This window comes from Rattus norvegicus, chromosome 1 (assembly GCF_036323735.1).
Source record: "Rattus norvegicus strain BN/NHsdMcwi chromosome 1, GRCr8, whole genome shotgun sequence".
Lineage (NCBI taxonomy): Eukaryota > Metazoa > Chordata > Mammalia > Rodentia > Muridae > Rattus > Rattus norvegicus.
The window spans coordinates 165803836-165826705 of NC_086019.1; the positions used below are offsets into that span (position 1 = coordinate 165803836).

Genomic DNA, 22870 nt, shown 5'->3' on the forward strand with positions numbered 1-22870 from the left:
GTGTGTGTGTGTGTGTGCGCGCGTGTGAGTACACATATACAAAAACCCTGCCCACACTTAGTCTGGCTGACAGTACTCTTATGGTGCTATTTCCTCTGTTCAGTGCATGCGTCACCACTTACTCCTGTCAAAGTCAGCTTAAAAGTCATTGTTTTGAGGAAGCCATCTTGGAGCTCAATGAGGTCAAATGTGTCAGTACCACATGTATGCATGGCATCGTACACCTTTCCTTCATGATACTTAATACATTTTATGTTTGTGTATTACTTTAATATTTACCTTTCTCATTAGTGAGTAGAGTTATTTGGGGCAAGGGCCTACTTTACTTTTATATTCAGATTTTATGTGTAGGACCCGCTGAGTTTAATTAGTGATATCTGTATAAATAATGGGTCATTGACCCTTGGAAAAGTTCCCAGTGGCTACACCACTGAGCAAAATAACTACCTCTTCACTAGCAGAATGAACTACCAATAGTTCCTCAGGGTACATGTTTTATTTTCAGGTACCTTGCCCAGCATACAGTACAGGGTCCAGGCACATATGAAGCATTGAAAAAGCATTTGTTAAGTGAATGTAACTTAACAAATCTGACTGGGTAAATCATTTCTTTCCTATGTTGACTCAAAGTTTTATGTGGCTTAGCTCATCTTAGTGCCTTGCGTCAAGGATCTGATGCTAGTCTGAACAATTTGGAGGTAACAAGGAGGAGTGTTAAGAGCACAGATAACAGGGTATGGTGGAATGAACATGTAATCCCAGTGCTCAAGAGTCTGAGACAGGAGAATTCTGCGTCCAAGGAACAAGTCAGGGCTACATACACAGTAAGACCTTATCTCAAAATGAAACAAAATAAAATAAAATAAAAATAAAAACAAAGCAGAGATGAGCTTACCCCTATGGTTGATGCCATATAGTCTGCACACATTTCTGCAAAGTCTCGCTCAAGAACTCCATAGTAGAGGCCATAGAAGAGAAGAGAGATACCAAAGTCCATTGCATCTTCTGGTTTAATCCTGCAGGGGAAGCAGCATGGCAGTAAGACCTGCCCTGAGATACAACTGCTTTGCATTACTGCTTAAGGACACTCAAAGTAAAGCCTAAACCCAGTTGGATTTCTCGAAAGCGAAGGCAAGAGTCAGTAAACTATGCACAGATCCAACAACTCTCTTTCTTTTTTTTTTTTTTTTTTTTTGGTTCTTTTTTTCGGAGCTGGGGACCGAACCCAGGGCCTTGCGCTTCCTAGGCAAGCGCTCTACCACTGAGCTAAATCCCCAACCCCTCAACAACTCTTGAGTGGCAAACTGACATGGCTGAACATCCATGGGCAGGCAGGACAGTTATGACCTGGGTAGATCCAAGGCAGACTAAAATGACCCTCTATCTGCTGCTAGGGGACTCTCTTTTAGGAATGCGTGAACTGGCAGCAATTGCACAAAGTATCCCACATAAGTGAAATGTGCCCTTGGGCCTCCAGGGAAGCAGCACATGACAGGGTAGGCATTTTCTCTCTTTACCTGTAAATACTGCACGTAACAGCTTAGGTTTTCTCTACGCTCCCATGTAACCTACTATATTTACATTTGGCCTTCTAAAAAAAGAGTTAATCAAATATAGTTTTGGGGGATGTATAAAATTAGTAAGTATTTACATATTTGTTACTATAGAATAGCTCTGTAAGTACATACATGGTATAATGTCATCAAAGTTAAATTTTGGGTCAAGCCTATTTACTAAGAAAATATGGATTCTAGTAACAGTTTTAAAACTCCAAGGACCAATATTGTACAGTTTAGAGTCTATACTGTCAAAAACTATCTTTGCTAACATATTTTTACAAAGAACTAACTATGTATTGACTTATAGTTCTAAGATATAATTTTCACAGAAAGGATCTGCTTATCGGCCTTGCAGTATTAACTTCCTGATTTAGTTATCGCTCATTTACCTCAACCAACCTAATCAACAGCCTAAGAGTCCAGTGCTCACAGTTAGGAGCACTGACTGTTCCTCAGAACACTAGGGTTCAGTTTCTTAGAACCGAAACACCAGCTCTAAGGAATTCAAGGCTCTGCTCTGGCCTCTCTAGGCTGTTGCATGTACACATGCATGCAAAACATTCATAAACATAGAATTAAAATACTCAAGATCGTGAACTTTTTCTTTCTTATTGCGGGTATTTGATTGTACTGTATAACCCGAGACTGTGTTATTTATTGAAAAAAATCTGTTGCTAGTTGTGGTGTGGTTCATCCCTGAGAATACACTTAATCCCTCTGACTGACAGACAAGCCCTTAGCACACACCTTTAATCACAAACAAAGAGGGTAAAGTTAGTTTGTAGAAGCACCCATGTTTCAAAGTGGCAGACAAAGTGAGGAGTCAGAGAAAGATTTGAAAGAATTGGATATACCCAACTCTCACGAGAAGAGAGAAAGGGAAGCTACTTAAGGGGCAGTTAAGAAAAAGGAAGGTGGGGGTTGGGGATTTAGCTCAGTGGTAGAGCGCTTGCCTAGCAAGCACAAGGCCCTGAGTTCGGTCCTGAGTTCTGAAAAAAAGAAAAAAAAAAAAGAGAAAAAGAAAAGAAAAGAAAAGGAAGGTGGCAGTTTGACTGAACAGTTATAGTAAAAAAGTTTACAGAGAGAAACAAGCTAACTACAGACGAAGACAGAACAAGCCAGAGAATGGAAAGGAGCCAAAAGATTAGAACAGATTGCCAGAGTTAGTTTAAGGCCAAGCAGAGAATTCAGGAGAGCCTGAGAGAGAAGCAAAACTGAATCAGTTAGCCTGAGATCAGAAAGACCTAGGAAAGGGTAAGGTTATTCAGCAGTAAATTTCAGTGGCTGAAAACATTCTTGGCCGAGAGAAGATTGTACAAAGGCTTGAAGCTTCCAGGGTTAGATCTAGGTTAGCAGACTGAGACAGGAAGCCTCCAGATGACGATTACTTCAGGAGAATAAAAATACATTTACATAGCTCTGTTGAAGACATGTTTTAGAGTCTAAAGGGATGAATCCTAAGCCTTTCTGGAGCCTGTTTATTCTTCCATCCTATTTTCCTCCTGGAAGAAAAAATTCTCGGAGTGTGCACTCACTCTATAACATATTACTTAGGTTTATTTGTACTGAGAGGTAAGTGACTGTGGTAGTTTGAATGAGAATGGCCTCCAAAGGCTCCTATATTTGAATGCTTGGTCCCCAGCTGGTAAAACTGTTTGGGAAGGATTAGGAGGTGTGGCTTTGTTAGAAGAGGTGTGTCACTGGGGGTGGGCTCTGAGATTTTAAAAGCCCAAGCTAGTTGTCTGTCTCCTCCCTCTCCCTCTCTTCTTCTTCTTCTCCCTCTCACGCTCGCTCTAACTCTTGCTCTCTGCCCTGCTGTCTACAGACCAGGAATATAAAGCTCTCAGCTACTGGTCTAGCACCATACCTGTCATAATAATTAATGAACTAAATGGACTACCCTCTACAACTGTAAACAGCTCCCAACTAAATGCTTTGTAAGAGTTGCCTTGGTCATGGTGCCTTTTCACAGCACTAGAACAGTAACTAAGTCTTCCCAGTTATAATTAAGACTTGATCTTTAGTCCCTGCCCCATACATGGGACTCCTCTTTTTCTTCACTTTGCCCATCTAGGCCTTCTACCACTAAAGCTGAGTCCCCAAACCGTTCTTTACTTTTAAGTTTGAGCCAGGATGAATATTTCTGCTAAGAAATATGAGTAACTGGGATTATAGGCACACATCACCAGGTCTGGCTCGGGACTGTTCTTGATCTACAGCCCACAGTCAATATTAATTATTTCATCTAGGTAACCATACTTCACCCTGTCCTGGTATACTGGATCACTGTACTCTCCAGTCTCTAACCTTGCTCAGGACTGCTTGACATCAGCTTATCTGTGGTAGGATGGCCTGAAACCTAGTGCATAGAAGGCCTATGACAATAGGAAGCAAAAAGCAACAAGCCCTCATTGCTAGGGCTGTGCCCTTATGAACAAAAGACATGCTGACCACAATAGTACTAAATGAAAGGACCCACATGACCAACAATGGAGCAGGACTACTTCTAGATACCATTCTAGAACTACTTCCCTGAAGTCTGGCAAGCACGAAAGGGTAGTACAGGTGGTTCTACCTGTGGACTGAGATACTCATGGGGCAGAATGTGTTCCTGGAGGGGTGGGGCTTCTAGGCTAAGGTGTTGCCCCCATTCATCAGTGAGGACTCAGTCTCTCACCCCTGGGTTGTCAGACTACATGAAGGTCCCTGTAGTGCTCTGTGTTGTGCTTTCTCTCTTGTATCCTTCTAGGTGGACCTGTGTATATCCTTGCCATCGTGGCTGGTTAAGCTCACAGGGGTGAGCTGTCTAGCCTAAGAATCTGCAAACCTTTTCTGTTAAGGACCATATAAATATTTTAGATTTTATGGCCCAATTAGTCTCTGTCACTTCTATTCAACTCTGTTGTTGCTTGAGTGCAAAATCAGTTTCAGACAATTAACAAATTACATGAATGACTATGTTCTAAGTGTGGGTGGTACAAGCCTACGATCGCAGCATGGAGAAGGCTGAGCAGGAGGAACCCAAATCTGAGGTCAGTCTGGACTACAAATGAAAAAAACCTGTTTCATTATACCACATGACAGGCTGATTTGAACGAAAGGGTAAAGTTTACTAATCCCTGGTCTAGTCAGGCAGAGTAGTGTACAAAGATGAAAACTTTTCTTAGGGGATACAATTATGGGAAACTGGTTTTTACAGTTACTCTTGTTAAACTCTTCCACTGAATACCAATTGCTGGAAAATACAAACAATGTTTTGGGACTCTTGCCTTTCTTGATATTCAGAAACTTTCTGCCAGCAAAATGGCACAGAGGGCGCTACCCAGTGCCACGTTCTCTTTCTTAGTACCCAGACCTCTAGCCATTCCTCCCCAAATACATAAAAAAAAAATGTAAAAGCAAAGGTACTCACTTGAATAATAAGTTAAGACCAAAGAGGGTAAACATGACAGCCATGTAGCCAACAATGCCAGTGGCATAGCTGATCTTATAGATTAGCAGGAACCATTTATAAACCAACCTGGAAGGAAGGAAATAAAGAGTTAGTACAGCTGGCACAGAACGGTGGCCTCAAGGCCACTCAGTCACCAGAAACCCTTCTTCTCACTTACACGGGACATCAAGTTCAATGTTCAGGATTTGTTGGGCAACTCAGTTACTATCAAAGCTGTTTATACCCTCAATTGTAGAAACACCCCTAAATCATCATATCCCAAGAATGCTTTGTAGCTTTGTGGACCTACCCCCCAACCCCCACTCCCCCCCAAAAAACCCTCTAAAAATAAGGCACAGCTGACCTAAGCCAGTTCTGCCCTTGTAAATTTAAGTTGGGTAAGGAAGTAAAAAACTAAAAACCTTCAGAACACAGCATGAAAAGGCTGTTGTCAGCACAGACATGAGCAGATGAAGTAGAAATAGACTTTGTGCCTGGGTCTGGTTTCTCTGACTACAACTTTGCTCCTGTCCATATGGAAATAATACAGGAATGACATCTCGTGAATCTGCTTCTGAAATGACATATTTCTTTATAGAAGAAATGAGGAAGGCACTCAAACAATACCCCTGAATTAATGTGTATGCTTTGTGTTGGTGGGGCAGAGTAGGGCTTTTTACAACGATGAGGATAGGCCATGTACCCACGGCTCAGTGATGAGCGATGTGGAATCTGAATGCTGAGCCCAGCAGGAGTCAGGAAGGAGAGATGAATCTGTGAGAACCTGACCTCTATAAATAAATGCTGCAAGTGGACCCTGACACCAGGAGTCACTGAGCTAGATGGCATTATATCAAACTGATATAACCTACAGTCACCTGAGAAGAGGGAACCTCGATTGAGAAAATGCTTCCATAAGATAAGCTGTAGGCAAGCCTATAGGGCGTTGGCATTTTCTTAATTAGTGATTGATGGGGGAAGAGACCAGTCTACTGTCTCTATAGATCCATGCCTGGGCTGGGAGTTGTAGATTCTATAAGGAAGCAGGCTGAGCAAGCCATGGGAACAGGGCAGTACTCAGTCCTCCTCCACTGCCTCTGTATCCAGGTCCTTGCCCTGCTTGAGCTCCTGTCCTGACTTCTTTGATGAAGTATAAGCCAAATAAACCCTTCCCTCCACAAGTTGCTTTGGTCATGGTGTTTTATTACAGCAACAGTAACCCTAATTCAATCATTAACCATCCTGAGGTAGTAACAAATGAGCAGTTTAGTACTTCGCTTGGATAACTAGGTCAAGCTTTCTTTCTTCCTGAGAGCTGACTCACTGCATCTCTCCTAGACCCAAGGATGGACACTTGGCTAACCAGACTGCTCAGGCTAGGGAAAGGCCTCAGTCATATTGTAGGATTGCAAGCAAAACCACACATGGCTATGCTATGTAGTGTTTACAATGATCATAAGGGAAAAAGACAGTAGAAAAGGCATGGGATTTTAATTATTGGATTACTAATGGTCTTCTAATATTAATCTTGGATTAGTAAGCTTTTAGTGAATAAACTCAGATAAGTGAAATCATATTTCCCAAGTAAGTTCACTTCTTTGCACAAATGGGAAAAGCAAGCTTTCTTTCTCACTGTGCTGTGGTGCAGTGTGGTGTGGTGAGGTGAGGTGTATAAAGTCTATTTCTTATAATATATTCATTAAAGTTACATGGGTAAATGTAGCATTTATAAAACTAAGAAGCACCCACCATCAATTTTATTTATATAAGACAATCTTTCACATTACTAATAATATTTCAATCGTTTTTAGCTAGATGTTAATAGTGTTTGCCACTGGTAACTTCATGTAAGTGCGGCGCATACGTAGAGGTCAGAGGGTAACTTTGGAGTGGGTGCTCTCCTACCTTTATTTGTGTTCTGGGGATCAAACAGGTCAGCAGGCTTAAGCAAGAAGCATCTTTACTGGCTGAATTATCTCATTATATGTAACCCAAGCTGTCCTTGAACTGGTTCACTGCAGCCCAAGTCTGACCTCAAACTCACCAACATGTCTCCTTGAGACTCATGCCTATACCACCATGCCCAGCACTTGGTCAGTCACATGTGAGAGTGTGTTTTTTATTTGGAAAATCACTTTATGTGAAGTTGAGCATTTATCACACGTTTAGGGATGAAAAGTTCCAGGCGTGGAAAGGTGAGGTCTAAGTGCTCACAAGTTACCATGCCCAGTGTACAACCTCATGTGCACTGGACATTAGCTCCTGTGCCACTCTCCTGGCCGGGAGAGGTGCCAGGGAGAGGCTTCAGATCCCCATCACCACTCTCAGTGACACTCGCAGGTGAGAAAGACAGGTACAGTAAATAGGGCACACAACACAGTCTGCAAGCCAGGAGACCCAGTCAGGATGACCAGCTCACCTCACAGGCTTAAGCCCATGGGCACCTCTCACGGCACCAAATGCACTCCAACAGGTGCTTTCTCCACCCTCTCCTCCATTAAATGGAGCACTCCTTGAGGGTAGGGACCATGTCTTATCCAGCTATCCCCAGCGCTCAGCAAAGGCCCTGGCACATAGCAGGTGCTTGTCGAATGAATGAATGAATGAATGAATGAATGAATGAGAAAAATATCTTTTTCTGTCAGGTATGGATCTTAAAAGACCTCACAAGCTGGTTGGGAGGACTGAACGAACAAGAAATACATTCGGGTAAAACAAAGAACTATAGAGATAGTAGCTCTCTTACATAGAAAGGAAGTATTATCATCACAAAACTGCAAATTTACTGATTTCATTCATTCAGCACAAAGCCAGTGTAATCTAATATGTGCCAGACCCCGTGGCAAGGCCTGGATATACAGTGACCAGCACAGGGGTGTGGGTCCTGATCTCATAGCTTAGTTGGGGAGACAAATACTCAAAATAACATTTTGTTGTAAACTGTGATGGCAAACTGCAGGGTCTTAATAGAAAATACAATGGGAAATCCAATTCAGAGCTCGGAGAAGGGTTACTGAAAAGGATATTGAAATGAGACTGCAGTGATCACAAAGGCTTATTTGTGTGTTCTCTCTCTCTCTCTCTCTCTCTCTCTCTCTCTCTCTCTCTCTCTCTGTGTGTGTGTGTGTGTGTGTGTGTGTGTGTGTGTGTGTGTGTGTCTGAAACACCAACAGGTCTTGACGTATAGCATCAAGTGAAGGACAGGGAAATATCTGAACCTGTGGATCTAGGGGAGAGGCTCTCCCAGTCAGCTTGTTTTAGAGAGGCCCTGCACCAACTCACTTTGGCAGACAAAAAAACCAACCAAACAAAAAAAAACCTTTGTTTTCATTAGAAATTCATCTTTCTCCCAGATCATTTGCTTCAAGAAATCCAGGCCTGGGGGCTGGAGAGAAGGCTCAGAAATTAAGAGCGTCTACTGGCTTTGTTGGAGACCCAAATTTAGTTTATACATCATAGGTCACAAGTCTGTAACTTCCAGGTCATCTAGTGCCCTCTTTTGGCCTCTGTGGGCGCTACATGCATGCAAGCAGTATACTTACCATACTCACAGACAAAACACTCAAAACACATCAAATTTTTAAAATTAAATCTTAAAAAAGGAAGAAAGCAGGTTCCTCTCCTTTCCTGAATTCTCACCTTGGGGTTGTCTGTACCAGAGGCTTCCGTGTGGCTCGGAAGGTGACAAAGGCTGTGACAGCAGAGAAGAAGATCCAGATCACCAAGAACCTCCACCAATGCAGCTTCACTGTGAAATAGAGGGGAACAACCCACATCTGAAAGAGGGTCACCATCTGAAACACAAACACAGGCACTTCAGCTCTAGCCAGCTCCCTCGGCAGCTCCTGTCCAGAAGGTTGCATGTTTAGCCCAATGCTGCTGTGGTTTTGAAACAGATCTCAACTATGTGGCCCTACCTGGCTTGGAACACACATGGATTTGTCTGCCTATGCCTTCTAGGTGCTGAGATTAAAGACATGTGCCACCACACCCAGTCACATTTCAACTTTTTGTAAGCATAACTCAACTAGGGTGACCAAAATTACAAAGCTGACACCAGGCTTGACTCTCCCACTGTATCCTTCATTAAACTATGTCCTAGATATAGTCTTTCCTTTTCATCGAGTTCTTGCGATCTCTTACCCCACTTTTCCAACCTCTTTGTTAGTTTCCCACACCTATAAGGAAAAACAGAAGACACCTAGGTAGAACCGACTGGCCCCATCCCCTATACTTTCAAGTCAAGCTGTTCCCTTTGGGCTACAGTCTTCCTGCCTCCCTTTCACCTTCTAGCACATGTGAAACCTTTGGTCTCCCTGCCGATCAGAATTAGTTGTAATTCCTAGTGCCCCAAAGCGTTTTCCTTCCACCGTCACCTCAGTGCTCATCTACCTGAGACGGGCTCTGAATTACTCTTGGGTAGTGACTAGCTATATTCAACTATTTACTGCGCACAGCACAGTGCCGGGTACTGGTACACAAAGGTATCAGCAAATTTGGACAAATAATTCAAAGCAAAGGAAGACTAGACTGAAGTAAAATTCCCTAGCGGAGAGGCCCATCCTCAAGGCCTGTCTTAAAACAGTGAAAGCGGTCTGAGGTAACTGTAGCTCAGCAGTAAAGTGCTGCTGAGCACTGAGACCCTAGCTTTGGTCCCCAGTACTCAGCCCAGCCCCACTGCTTCTCTTCCCCTTCCTGCAGAGCATTACCTTGTGTTTGTTACCAAAGAGCACCAATGTACAACAGTTCTCACAGCCCAGCAGGGTGGCACGCCTTTAAACCCAGCACTCAGGAGGGAGAGGCAGGCAAATTCCTGAGAGTTTTGAGTTTGAGGTCAGCCTGAGCTACATAGTAAGATCCTGTTTCAATAAATAGAAAAACAAACAAATGACTTCTATTTTGTACATTAAAAAGAAAATAAATGATATTAATTTAAATTTCAATATGCACAAAATATTAAAGTTAGCCCTAGGTAGTGAACCTAGGGTCCTGTACACGAAACACAGTATATACTACCTGTGAGACACGTTCCCAACCACAAAATACTAAAAATTTTAATACAGCATTTTCCTTTTCTTGGCTTTGAAGTTAGATGTGTATTGACAGCACACTCCAAGCTTTCATGAGCTACAAGACTGTTGTTGCTACAGTGGGCAGTAAAGCCTGGATGGAGCTTGAGCTGACTAGTCTATAGCTACTCCTCACATGCAGTATATAGATATAGATATACATATAGATATAGACACACACACACACACACACACACACACATTCAGTTCATATACAGAGGGATGGGTTTCACGATAACTGTTTTGAGTCGGGGTCTCATTTAGCCAGGCTGATCTTGAACTCTCTAATCCCCTTGTCTCCATCTCCCTAGTGCTGGGATTGTTCTACCTGCTCTATGGAATGCTGGGAATGGAACCCTGGATGTTGTACATGCTAGGAACTGTTCCTGCCCATCTTGATACATTTTCATACATATTGAAGCCTTTGTTCTTAATACCTTAATGTGTGTGTATGTGTGTGGGATGTGTATGTGTGTGGGATGTGTATGTGTGTGGGATGTGTATGTGTGTGGGACTGCATGCTGGGATATAAGCATGGAGGAAGCCAGAGACTGACACCCAGTATCTTCCCTATCTTCTCTTCTGCCTTATTCTCTGATCAGAGTCTCAATGAACCTGAAGCTCACTTTTTTGCCTAGTCAGTGGTCCTCAGAGATCCATTTATCTCCACACCCAATTTTAGGGTTTCAGAGGCTGGCGATCCAAACTCAGGTCCTTGTGCTTGCCAGACAAACATGTAATCACTGAACCACCTTCCCAAGTCCCTGCCTTAGTGTCTCAGTATTATTTTATAGATTAACACAGAGAGAAGGCAAGGGATGCAGATCAGGTGTAAAGTGCTGGCCTAGTATGTGTGGGCGCCCATGTTCAAGACAGCCTGAGTCTCAATTCTACTGCACTGGAACCCACAACTGACCCTGTAGTGAAGCACTCTGACCCAGGCCGGCCTCAGATTAAAAGTACAGACACAACAGAATGTACCAACAAATGGCTACCTAAACTAGGATGCAGGTGCTGGCCTAAGAGACACTGAGAAGGGAAGAGCCAAGAAAAGACACCAAACAACTGCAAGCCAAGCTGGGGCTCGGACACCTACACCCACACTAAAGCTGGGAAGAGGCACCTTTGCTCTTCACAGTTCCTGCATTTATTTGTTTGCTTGTTTTTCAAGACAGGGTTTCTCTGTGTATGTAGCCTTGGCTGTTCTGAAACTCACTCTACAGACTACTCCGGTCTCAAACTCACAGAGATCCACCTGCCTCTGCTTCCAGAGTGCTGAGACTAAAGGCATCACCTGGCTAGAAACTTTAAAAGTATGGAGGAAGTAAAACCAAAACCCAAACAAAACCAAAAAATGAAAAATCTTTCTGGAAAAACCAGGTAGAAAATGGGTTCCCAATAAGATTGAATTTGGGAGCAGCAAAAGTCTGAAGGGCACACAGGAGAAATAGTGCCTGTTGTTGCACAGTAGTAAAGTGAGTGGGGGCAGGGGAAACTATTAATCGCTGAACTTGGGTTTTGCTCCTAATTTCACAAAGAATATGCACTACACAATGATGTGTCATAAAACACATGGTTTTCACATATAATGTAGGACAAGGTACCACCAGAAACAAATCAACACGAACACATCAAGGGCTGAAAAAAATCTCAGTGCTGAAGAACTTGTACTTTGTAGAATTCTGCCAAACAAAGGAACTAAATAGGTTGTGGGCAACGCTAATTAGAATTAAGAAATGAGTTACTAACAATTAAATATTAACAATTCAGTCAAGATACCATGATCTCTAAATGCCTAAAAGCACAAAATACTTGCTTACTAAATTATGGACAGCAAATAGCTTAGGGCAGAGCAAAGATGCAGCCAATCACCATGGAAATACAAAGAACACAACTGAAAATGAACAGCCATTTCTAGGGTTGTAGATGGGATGTCCATCAATCAATACGCTTAACATGAAGCAAAGAAACCTCCAGACTGCCCCAGCATAGGATATTAAGAGTAACTTAAGAGAGGCTCATGAAAAACGTGTTCTGGGCTTTCAGTTGTCAAGACCACTGCCCAAAAGCCATGGCGACCTCAGGCTGCCTAACTAAAAGCTCACTCAAAAGTTCTCTGCTCTGGCACTGGGGCCTTGGCATTGGGTCTAAGCATCTGACTAGCTACAAAGAACACTGGCAAAGTAGCATGACCATACGAGTTACTAGGGTTATAAAACATCTGGAAATAGAATCCTGTAAAGCAGCTGAAAACACTGGATGTTAAGCATGGGAAAGGGACCCAGAAAAGGCTGACCATTACAAAGACCTCTATAGGGCCAATAAGCAGATGCATCCAGTCATATCTATGACTTGGCAAGACTGTATTTTGTTAGAATAGTCTATAGTGTAGAGAAGTGGTTAGCACCCTTAGCTATGTCCATCTTTATTTCCAGAGGCAACCATCACTTCACTATCATATACTATTGACCTTTAAAAAAAATCTTGTGGGGTTGGGGATTTAGCTCAGTGGTAGAGTGCTTGCCTAGCAAGCGCAAGGCCCTGGGTTTGGTCCCCAGCTCCGAAAAAAATAAAAAAATAAAAATAAAAAATCTTGTGTTCTTTGTACATCTGGATCCAACTCTTGTCTTTTAGAGGGGTGCTGAATTTACTAGCACTGTCCTAAGACTGGTATCTTACTTAGAACTACGGCTTCTTTCCCAAGCTGTCCCCTCTCCAAATAGTCAAGCGGCAAAAACACTTACTGAACAACATGTTAATTTAGTTAGCATGGGAATGCAACATGAATAATAGAGCCTCTATTGAAGAAAAACAAAAACTTAACTAATTCAAAGTAAGTTCTAGTGGGTGGTGGGTGAGCATCCTCATAGAAGCAGGTGGGAGGGGGGATGGGATGGGGGTTTGTGGAGGGGAAACCAGTAAAGAGAATAACATTTGAAATGTAAATAAAAAAAATTAAAAAAAGTTCTAGAATGGCATAAGCCCTGATGGTCAACAAAGTACACAAGAGAGCACTTCACTCACAGTGGGGCGAACCAATAAAAGCTTCCCAAGGGAGGCATTATATGATCTTTGTCTAATGGTATCCTTCAGGCCCATGCTCTCTCATGTACGGCATGTTGGTCTTTGAGGAAAAGGTAGGAGAAAAGCCTATGGTGGAAGACAGCTTGCAAATGGCCCAATGTGTATGACAGCTGAAGGCTGTTTTATTGCATTTCCTTCTCATAGAAATGGGATCCAAGTAATCCTCTTAATGCCTAGGTCTATAGGGGAAAAACCCTACATTACTCTACAGAGTCCCAGGTGGAAAAGCCTGCTGCTGCTCATCGCCCCAGAAGCAGCAGCTGTTTAGGGGGTGGGGCCTGAAAACAAACTATATTTGGTAACAGACAGAAGTGATGAAAGCTCCTTGGAGATCTTTAAAAATAGCATAGATACTTTTCCAGGCATACACTTCTCCTTTCCCCTAACATCCCTGAGGGAGTTAAGGAGTAAGCAATATTAGAATCTGAAGAGATGATGCAAACTGAGCCACAGAGAAGCCAGAAAGCCAGTCTGACCTGGAGGAGGCTTCCAGTCCAGATCTGCTGTGTCCCTGGCAGCCTCCCTACCATCAGTTTGTGGAGGAACCCTGAAAGGCAGGGGAGGTTAGATGGTGAAATGACCAACAAAAGGAGGCTTTTAAAGGACATGAGATCCAAGGACACAGGCAGCCATTAAGGATATCTGAAGTAGAAGCCACTGTGGCAGGTGGGAGATAGTAATTTCCTAAGGCTTTTGAGAAAAAAGTAATTAAGAATCAGGTTTTGAGCCTGGAAAGATGGCTTAAAGGTTAAGAGCACTTGCTACTTTTTCAGATGACCTAGGCTTACTTCCCAGCATCCACCTGGCAGCTCACAACTGCCTGTAACTCCAGTTCCAGGGCATCTGGTGCCCTCTTGTGGCCTCCATGGGCATGTGGTACACATACATGCAAGTAAAACACTAAAACACAAAATAATAATTAAAAAAGAGTATTTGTATGTGTGTGGGCGTACAACCCCCCGCCCCCGCGCCCAACACACACACACACACACACACACACACACACACACACACACACACACACACACACACACACACACACACACACAGAGTAGATGGAGAGATGGTTCAGCTGTTAAGAGCACTGGCTGCTTTTCTAGAGTATGCACCATTGGGTCATCAGGCCTCAGCTCTCACAGAGCCACCTCATCGGGCCACTTCCTTGTTGTTACTTGTCAGGAACAATCATTAGAGCCACAGCTTTGTACATGATAGGCACTCTTCCACTGAGCCATACCCCTTCCTCACAGCACATTTGCTTTGTAGTGTTCAACCCTGCTTGTCACCAGGGAAGTACTTACTGCATGCCTAGGCAAGAAAAAGCCTTTCTGGGTAATGATTATCAAATGTAAACTACAAGTAACTTAAGGATTTGTATTGTTGCTGGAAATGAAAAATGACAGTATTTAGAAACAGGAAACAGTGACATCGTATTCCAAGTAGTGAATTTGACCTAACACCTCTTTGACCATGAAAAACAAGACCTGAGCTCCTAAACTACAGACAGCAAGTGATCCCGAGAGGTCAGTGGCCTCCCTGCTTGCCATCATCTCAGACTGGAGGCATCCCTGCTACTGAGTGCAGAGCAGAGCTTCTTCTCATCAGGGTCTCCTGTGCTTCCCAGGAGTCTTCCCTGTGTCATGCACGGCAAAGCCTGGACACGGCCCTGGGCTGAGGAGACGACCCTGGGCATCCTCTGAAAGGAGACGACCCTGAGGAGACGACCCTGGGCATCCTCTGAAAGGAGACGGCCCTGGGCATCCTCTGAAAGGAGACGACCCTGGGCCTCCTCTGAAAGGAGACGGCCCTGGGCATCTTCTGAAAGGAGACGACCCTGGGCCTCCTCTGAAAGGAGACGGCCCTGGGCCTCCTCTGAAAGGAGACGACCCTGGGCATCTTCTGAAAGGAGACGACCCTGGGCCTCCTCTGAAAGGAGACGACCCTGGGCATCTTCTGAAAGGAGACGATCCTGGGCATCTTCTGAAAGGAGACGACCCTGGGCATCCTCTGAAAGGCGCTGTATGAGTGGGTAGAGGCTCGGATACCTGATATGACTCTATCCTTGGTTAACAACTTGACTACATCTGGAATTAACTAAAACCCCAAAATGTCTGGGCAAACCAGTGAAGGTTTGTTGCTTAATTAAATCATTCGAACGCAGATAATCCGTTCTAATCTGGATCTTTGACTTGTGAAGACTCACCTTTAATCTAAACACTTGAGGTGGGAAAACTCACCTCTAATCTGGGCATGCCTGCTGCTGGAAGCCTATATATAGGACACGGAAGAAGGAAGTTTTTGCTCTTTGCCTGCTTGCTCCTGCCCTCCACAGCAAGTCCATTCCTTTACTGGCATTAGAGCTGACTTCTGCTGGATTCCAGTGAGTACTGAAGACCAGCTGAGACACCCAGCCTCATGGACTGAACTCGATTACTGAACTTTTTTTCATAGGCAGTCATTGTTAGGTTAGCTGGACTACAGCCTGTAAGCCATTCTAATAAATCCCCTTTATATAGAGAGAGATTCATTCTATAAATTGTTACTCTAAAGAACCCTGACTAAAACACCTGACATTCTGAGGTACACAGCACAGCCAGCTCTCCTCAGCACACAAAGAATAACTGGCCTAAAATGCCAATAGTCCTTGATGGAAATTCTCATTTAGGAGAACAAGACTGGTTTTTCTACTTGGGGGGGCACATAGGCTAGACTGCCTATGTGAAACTTCACCTGCATTAGTGAAGAACAAAATTGATTCAGTTGGAGAGAAACATAAGCCTTATCTCTCAACTCCAGCATGTTCTGGCATCTTAAAACTACATACTTCTGCTACTCAACAACAGCCCCGGTGTGTTTCCTTAATACAGCATTCTCCAGGGAGTCACTTCACTTCTCTTTCATGCCAAAGACACTGTACTTTATGTAATATACATACTTTCGCTTGCATTTGTCATGTTTCTTACCCTTTTCAGTTAGTACTCAACCACTGAAACAACTAGTCAACACAGAAGGAATCAACTAAAATTACTTATTCAACTATGTGTTCTTTTCTTATTCTCCCAGCTCCCTCTGATACAAGGTTTCCAATATCCTGAAACTTGAGTTTTGTCCTTCTTGCTTTTTTTAAATATATAAGTATTACGTGTCTATAAATGTGTATATATGTATATACATATACATACGCACACAAACACAAAACACACATGCACACCCCAGAGGACAACTTTTGATGTCATTACTCAAGCAGCATCCACTGCTTTGGGTTTTTTTGTTGTTGTTTTTCAAGGCAGGTTTCAAGTTTCACTGTACAACCCTGGCTCACTCTGTAGACCAGGCTGGCCTTAAACTCTGAGATTTACCAGCCTCCGCCTCCTGAGAGCTGGAATTAAAAGTGTGCACCACCACCCAGCCTATCCACTTAAAAAACTCCCTAGATATTAATTTTGTTAGTTGATGTACTTTGCATTAGGAATTGGTGCTTGATTAAATCACGAGCTGGTTTTTAAGACCCACTATTAGTAGCACTAATCTTGCTTCTACCAATAACTTAAGATTGACAGGTTAGAACTCGGCACAGCACTAGAGCATGAGTTGACTTTATCTAAACCATAAAAAAGTAAAGATTTTAACTCTTCCCCACTGGGAAGAAGTTTTCTTCCTGGATAAAATTATAAAGATATATATATATTATATTTAATAAAAAGACATAAAATATCTAATGTTAGAATACAAATATAGATTGGCATATAGCATATAGACCAGTACTCTATCAATAATTTTATACGGCCTTTTTTTTTTTTTTTTTTTTTTTTGGTTCTTTTTTTCGGAGCTGGGGACCGAACCCAGGGCCTTGTGCTTCCTAGGTAAGCGCTCTACCACTGAGCTAAATCCCCAGCCCCTTTATACGGCCTTTTAAAACATGAAGCTGCCCACTGATGATGTGTTCTGTGTTTATTGAGGATTCTTGGCTCTCACCAGCACTAAGTGTAACTGGCCTTGATGGCCAGTTTGGTTTAAACTTGATCAGACTACTTTATTCATTATTAATGCTTTAGTGGAAAGGTTTGAAGAAAATATTGTTCATACTGATCAGAATTAAATTTGTATGCAGCAGGTTTTTGTTTTGAGACAGGGTTTCTCTGTGTAACTTTGGCTGTCCTGGAACTCACTCTATAGACCAGGCTGGCCTGTCTCTGCCTCCCAAGTGCTGGGATTAAAGGTGTACACGCTACACTTGGGTTAGAATGGAGCTCTAAAATAACACTAAATTTTTCCTCTCCCCAAGCTATACTTAAAGAATCCTTCTGTAAAGTAAATAAAATTGGAGTGCAAAGAATTTTAAGAAATTTATTATTAGCTTGTCTATGTTAAAAAGGACAACTTTTAGGAGTCAGTTTCTCCTTCAACAGTCGGTTCCAGGAATCAAACTCAGGTTTATCAGGCTTGTGTGGCAAGTGCGTCATCTCACCAACATACACTAGTTTTATTTGTTTGTTTGAAACGGGGTCCCAAATTGGCCTGGAACTTACCAGCCAGTGAGTCTTAGGGATCCATATATCTCTGCCTCTCTAGTCCCTGGATTACAAGTGCAAGCTATCATACCTAGCTTTGTGTGTGTGGGAATGTGTAGAATACACACACACACACACACACACACACACACACACACACACACACACTCTAAATCTTTATATCTATGGTCATTTTTTAAATTGTTATTAAAGACAGGATCTTGTTCTGTATTTCAGGCCTCAAATCCACTGGGGGAGTGAGGGGGTGTGCCACCGCTCCTAGCTGCTTAGCTTGTAGACAGGAGTTCCGCAGCCATGTAATGGAAAAAGAATTCCGTTCAAGAAAGATGCTGAGACAACTAGATCTCTATCACATGGAAGAATGAACTAGACCTCTAATCTCAGATCATTTACAAAATTTCAAAATGTGCTAAAAAAATAAAGGAGGCAAAATGTGGTAGCATATACCTGCAATCCCAGCACTTGAGAGGTAGAGGCAGGCGGATTTCTGGGGCTGACCAGCTGGTCTAAAAAGACAAGGTCTCAAAAAGTAAGGTGGAGTACAACTGAGGAAGACTCCTGACATCTGGCTCAACACATAGGTACATGCACACACACAGACACACACACACACAGACACACACACACACAATATACAAATATCTTCCTGGTGGTCTGTGGGCAATGGAGTCTTAGGTATTTCACTAAAAGTACAAACAACAAAAGAAAAAAATTAGACCTCATCAAAATGGTAAATGTGTGCATATCAGAGGACAGTACTGAGGTGACAGGATAACCTAGAAGATGCAGTCCACATATACTGATGGACAGGAATTCAGATGCAGTTATTCATACAGGTCATCACCACAGAGACAACTTACAATGTGGAAAGAACCTGACTATCTCCAAACACCGAGGCATGGTAAGACACACCTGAATCCCAACACTAGGGAGGTAAGGCGGGAGGAGGAGGAGGAGGACGAGGATGTTCAATGAATAGCGGTTTGAGACCAGGCTGCTTTACCTCATGCTGTCTCAAAAAACCCAAAACATAAACATTAGTAATTATATAAAATATTCAAACAACCAGTAAGCATCATTGGGTTCATTTAATGAGAGAAATGGAATCGAAGCCACCGTGAAATAGCATGTCATACTCATGAAATAGAGATATGATGTACTAGGCAGACTGCAGAGAGACTGGAGCGTAGCCTGCTGTGACTGAAATAAAAAGTGGTGCTGCTGCTGTAAAAACAACTGAGAGGGTCCTTAACATTTAAAACGGGGTTGCTAGATGGCTCAGCGGCTCTACTTCATCATACCCTACAACTTAAAATGATGCATAAACAAAACCTTTTACATGTTAGCAAGCACTATCCACAACAGTCAAACGATGAAAACAACCCCAAATGTTCATCAACCAGAATACAAGAACCAAGTGCAGTGTGTGCACCCACACAATGGAATACTATCCATTTACCACGAGAACGTAGCACTGAAGCAACATGGCTGGAAAAGGCTGGACACAGAAAGCCTTGTATTGAACAGGGACACTGATGAAATATACAGACTGGGCAGATCAACAGAAAGCAGAGGAGGGAGGAGGGAGGGTACGGGTAGAGAGTAGCTGTCTAGTGGCTACATGGTTTCCTTCTGAGATAATAAAATGGTCCTGGCATCAGATAGTGACATAGACTGCATAGCACTATGACAGTCAAAAAGCCACTAAACTATGTATTTAAAAATGTTAAGTGTTCCAGGAGCAGCAGGTACGCCTTTAATCCTAGTACTCCAAAGGCAGAGGCAGGAGAATCTTTGAGTCTGAGGTGAGCCTGGTCTATATAGTCAGTTCTAAATTAGTTAGGACTATATAGTGAGACCCCCATCTCAAAAAGAAAAAGAAAAAGAAGGAAGGAAGGAAGGAAGGAAGGAAGGAAGGAAGGAAGGAAGGAAGGAAGGAAGGAAGGAAAAAAGTTATAGGGAATTTAGCTCAATAAAACTCTTCCTCTTTTACATAAAGCAGGTGCCTGTGACAGACGCTGGTTTTCGTCCCTGAGCCCCTGGGAGAGTGGGGCCAGTGGCAGTTACTAACATTAGTTTTAGAGTCTACACTGTCATGTAAGTTTATAAAATTCTCATAACCCATGAAATGAACATGATAGCTCACCTTAGAGATAAGAACTGAGGTTCAATGGAAAGTCAGAGTGGTCAGTCCACCAACTGGAATCACACCACTGCTATATAGTCACCAAGGAAATGATACGGGTGCCACTGCATGCAGGCCTCTTGGGAATTCTCCCAAAGTTGACACTTCAGTTGCAATCAAATATTTGTGCATACAAGAAAAGTTTTGGGTGTGACATGGGGGTGCAACCCTTTAATCTCAGTATTTGAGAGGCAAAGGCAGGTGGATCTCTGTGAGTTCAGGGCCACTCTAATCTACAGGGTAAGTTCCAGACCAGCCAGAACTACACAGGGAGACCCTGTCTCAATAAACAAACAAACAAACAAACAAACAAAGTTTTAAATAAACACACATGAGGCAAAATCGTTCAGATTTCTTTCCCTTTCCTTCTCTCTCTCTCTCTCTCTCTCTCTCTCTCTCTCTCACACACACACACACACACACACACACACACACACACACACACACACACAGGTTTCTCTGTGTAACAGTCTTGACTGTCTCGAACTCACAGAGACAGAGATCCATGCCTCTGCCTCCTGAGTGCTGAGAGTAAAGGTGTGTGTGAACACTGCCTGGTTCCTTTTCTTTTTTTTTAAAGTCTTTCATTTTTCATTATTTTGTTGTTTTTTTGCTTTTAAGACAGGTTTCGGGGTTGGGGATTTAGCTCAGTGGTAGAGCGCTTGCCTAGCAAGCGCAAGGCCCTGGGTTCTGTCCCCAGCTCCGGAAAAAAAAGAAAAAGACAGGTTTCTCTATGTAGCTCTGACTGTCTTGAAACTCACTATGTAGAATGGCCCTAAACTCACAGAAACCCACCTGCCTCTGCTGGGATGAAAGGCGTGCACCATCACATTATTATTATTATTATTATTATTATTATTATTATCATCATCATCATCATCATCATCATCATCATCATCATCATCATCATTATTGTTTTAAGATTAGTTTTTTATTTGTTATGTACATGTCTGTGGGGATATTTTACGTGTGTGTGTGTGTGTGTGTGTGTGTGTGTGTGTCCCCTGGGAGACTAGATGAAAGTGGCAGATCCTTAGTATTAAAAGTAGTTGTGAGCGGCCTGACACAGGTGTTGGGAATTAAAATTAGTGACTCGGTAGCTATGAAAACTTCCTGTTCTTTATGAGGACCCAAGTTCAAATCCCAGCACCTATGTGGCAGCTTACATCTGTAACACCAATCCCAGGGGATCCAATGCCCTTGCCAGGAGAAAAGCTATGGCATGTGGTACAAAGACACACATGTAAGCAAAACACGCACACACATAAAATAAAATGGAAACAGAAATACAAAAGGGCTGTTACTCAGCCCTTTTTCTTGTTCTAATGGGTTTTTTTTTGTTGTTGTTGTTTGTTTTTGTTTTTTTGTAGGCTCAATGAAATTGGTAATTTCTTTTCTATAGAATACACAAAGTAACTACAAGTGTCTCATCTCAGAAGCTGGGGTGAAGCATGAGCAGGGTCCAACCAGTCAAGCTATCGACTCTTCAGAAACCCTTGGTATCATGTGAGCACCCCATATACTATGACCAGAAGGCACAGATCTCTACTAGTCATATATGCCAACACTTGAAGTAGCTATAGGTCAGCTCAAGGACAAAGGTCAGCTTCTTTTCCACTATGCTCCAGAGGCCATATAGAGCAAGCTGAAAAAATATGATATAGAAAACAAATAACATGAGTTTAATTCAATCTCTGCCTTCCTGTATTGTCTGCGGCCTCAACTCTCTATGCATTCATCTAATATCGTTGCTCCAGAGATTAAATGAGATAGCATGGCAGGTGGCTACAGACCCCTAAGGATCTCTGCACTACCACAGGAAGTCTAAACATACACTAGAGGGGGAAAAAAGCACTTAGGGATTATGATTGAAAGTCACACAGTAAAATTATCTAATGGTCTTATCATTTGAGCAAAGTATTCAGATATTCTATTTCAGTTACCTGTTAGTGACTGAAGAAAACACTACTCAGCAAATGAACTGAGTTTATACATGTAAAGTGTTAGCCACTAAGAACTCAGTGAGTGCTGTAAAGTATGGTGGTGCCTACTTGTAATCCCAGCACTGGGGAGACTGGGGCAGGTATGTCAAGTTCATAGTCAACCTGGACCAGTCCGATTGGTTTACAATGTCCCTCGTGTTCTCTACACAACGTGTGACCTTCTGTGTCACTTTCCTGTCCATCATTGAAAGTGGAGTATTAAATTCTCCAACTACTAACAAAACTGCCTGTTGCTCCCTGTACTCCTGTCAGTTTTTGCTTCCTATTTCTTGGGCCCTTTTGTCACGTACACTTTCCAACTGCAGTTTCTTTTTATATGTACTCACTAATACATACAAGCACATACATACATGTTATCACTGGTCATCTTTATTTAAGCCTATGTTAGTTGACATTAGTATAACAATCCCACCTTCCTTTTTTTTGTTTTAAAAATATTTTGTTTTCAGCTGAGTGGTGGTAGCACATGCCTTGTAATTCCAGCACTCGGGAAGGAGAGGCAGAGGGATCTCTGAGTTCAAGGCCACCCTGATCTACAGAGCAAGATCTAGGATGAACCAGGGATACACCTAGAAATACCATCTCAAAAAACAAAACACAGTTTGTTTTTTTTGTTGTTGTTGTTTTTTTTTTTTTTTTTGGTTCTTTTTTTCGGAGCTGGGGACCGAACCCAGGGCCTTGCGCTTCCTAGGTAAGTGCTCTACCACTGAGCTAAATCCCCAGCCCCCAAAACACAGTTTTTAATTGCACGTATATGTGGGGTTGAGGGACGGGAATGTGCATGTGCTTAGGTGCTTGAAGAGGCCAGAGAAGGGGTGCCTTGGAGCTGGAGTTATAGGCAGTTGTAAGCCACCCAAGGGTGTGCTATGAAGCAAAGCCTGGGCTTCTGCAAGAGGACCTCTTCCCTGTGTGAGGAGCAACGTCTCATTAAGCATTTAGAATGGGCTGGTCTGGATCTATCCCCTCCACCCTCCTTTTGGCTCTCATTTGAGTGGAAAATTTTTT

The 22870-nt window shown here is 42.7% G+C and overlaps 1 protein-coding gene across 5 annotated transcripts in view; it reads right to left on the reverse strand.

Moving 5' to 3' along the window:
- Nucleotides 1-22870, reverse strand: part of Rnf121 (ring finger protein 121) — a 69477-nt gene that overhangs the window by 14480 nt on the left and 32127 nt on the right. For 4 of the 5 annotated variants that reach the window (XM_063262825.1, XM_063262826.1, XM_063262824.1 and 1 more), the window contains 3 exons: nt 8632-8786; nt 4972-5079; nt 896-1016 (listed from right to left, as the gene is read on the reverse strand). In XM_063262825.1, the coding sequence (XP_063118895.1) occupies nt 896-1016; nt 4972-5079; nt 8632-8786 (384 nt within the window). The remainder of the gene's footprint in view (nt 1-895; nt 1017-4971; nt 5080-8631; nt 8787-22870) is intronic. The other variant, XM_063262829.1, reaches the window with a different exon arrangement.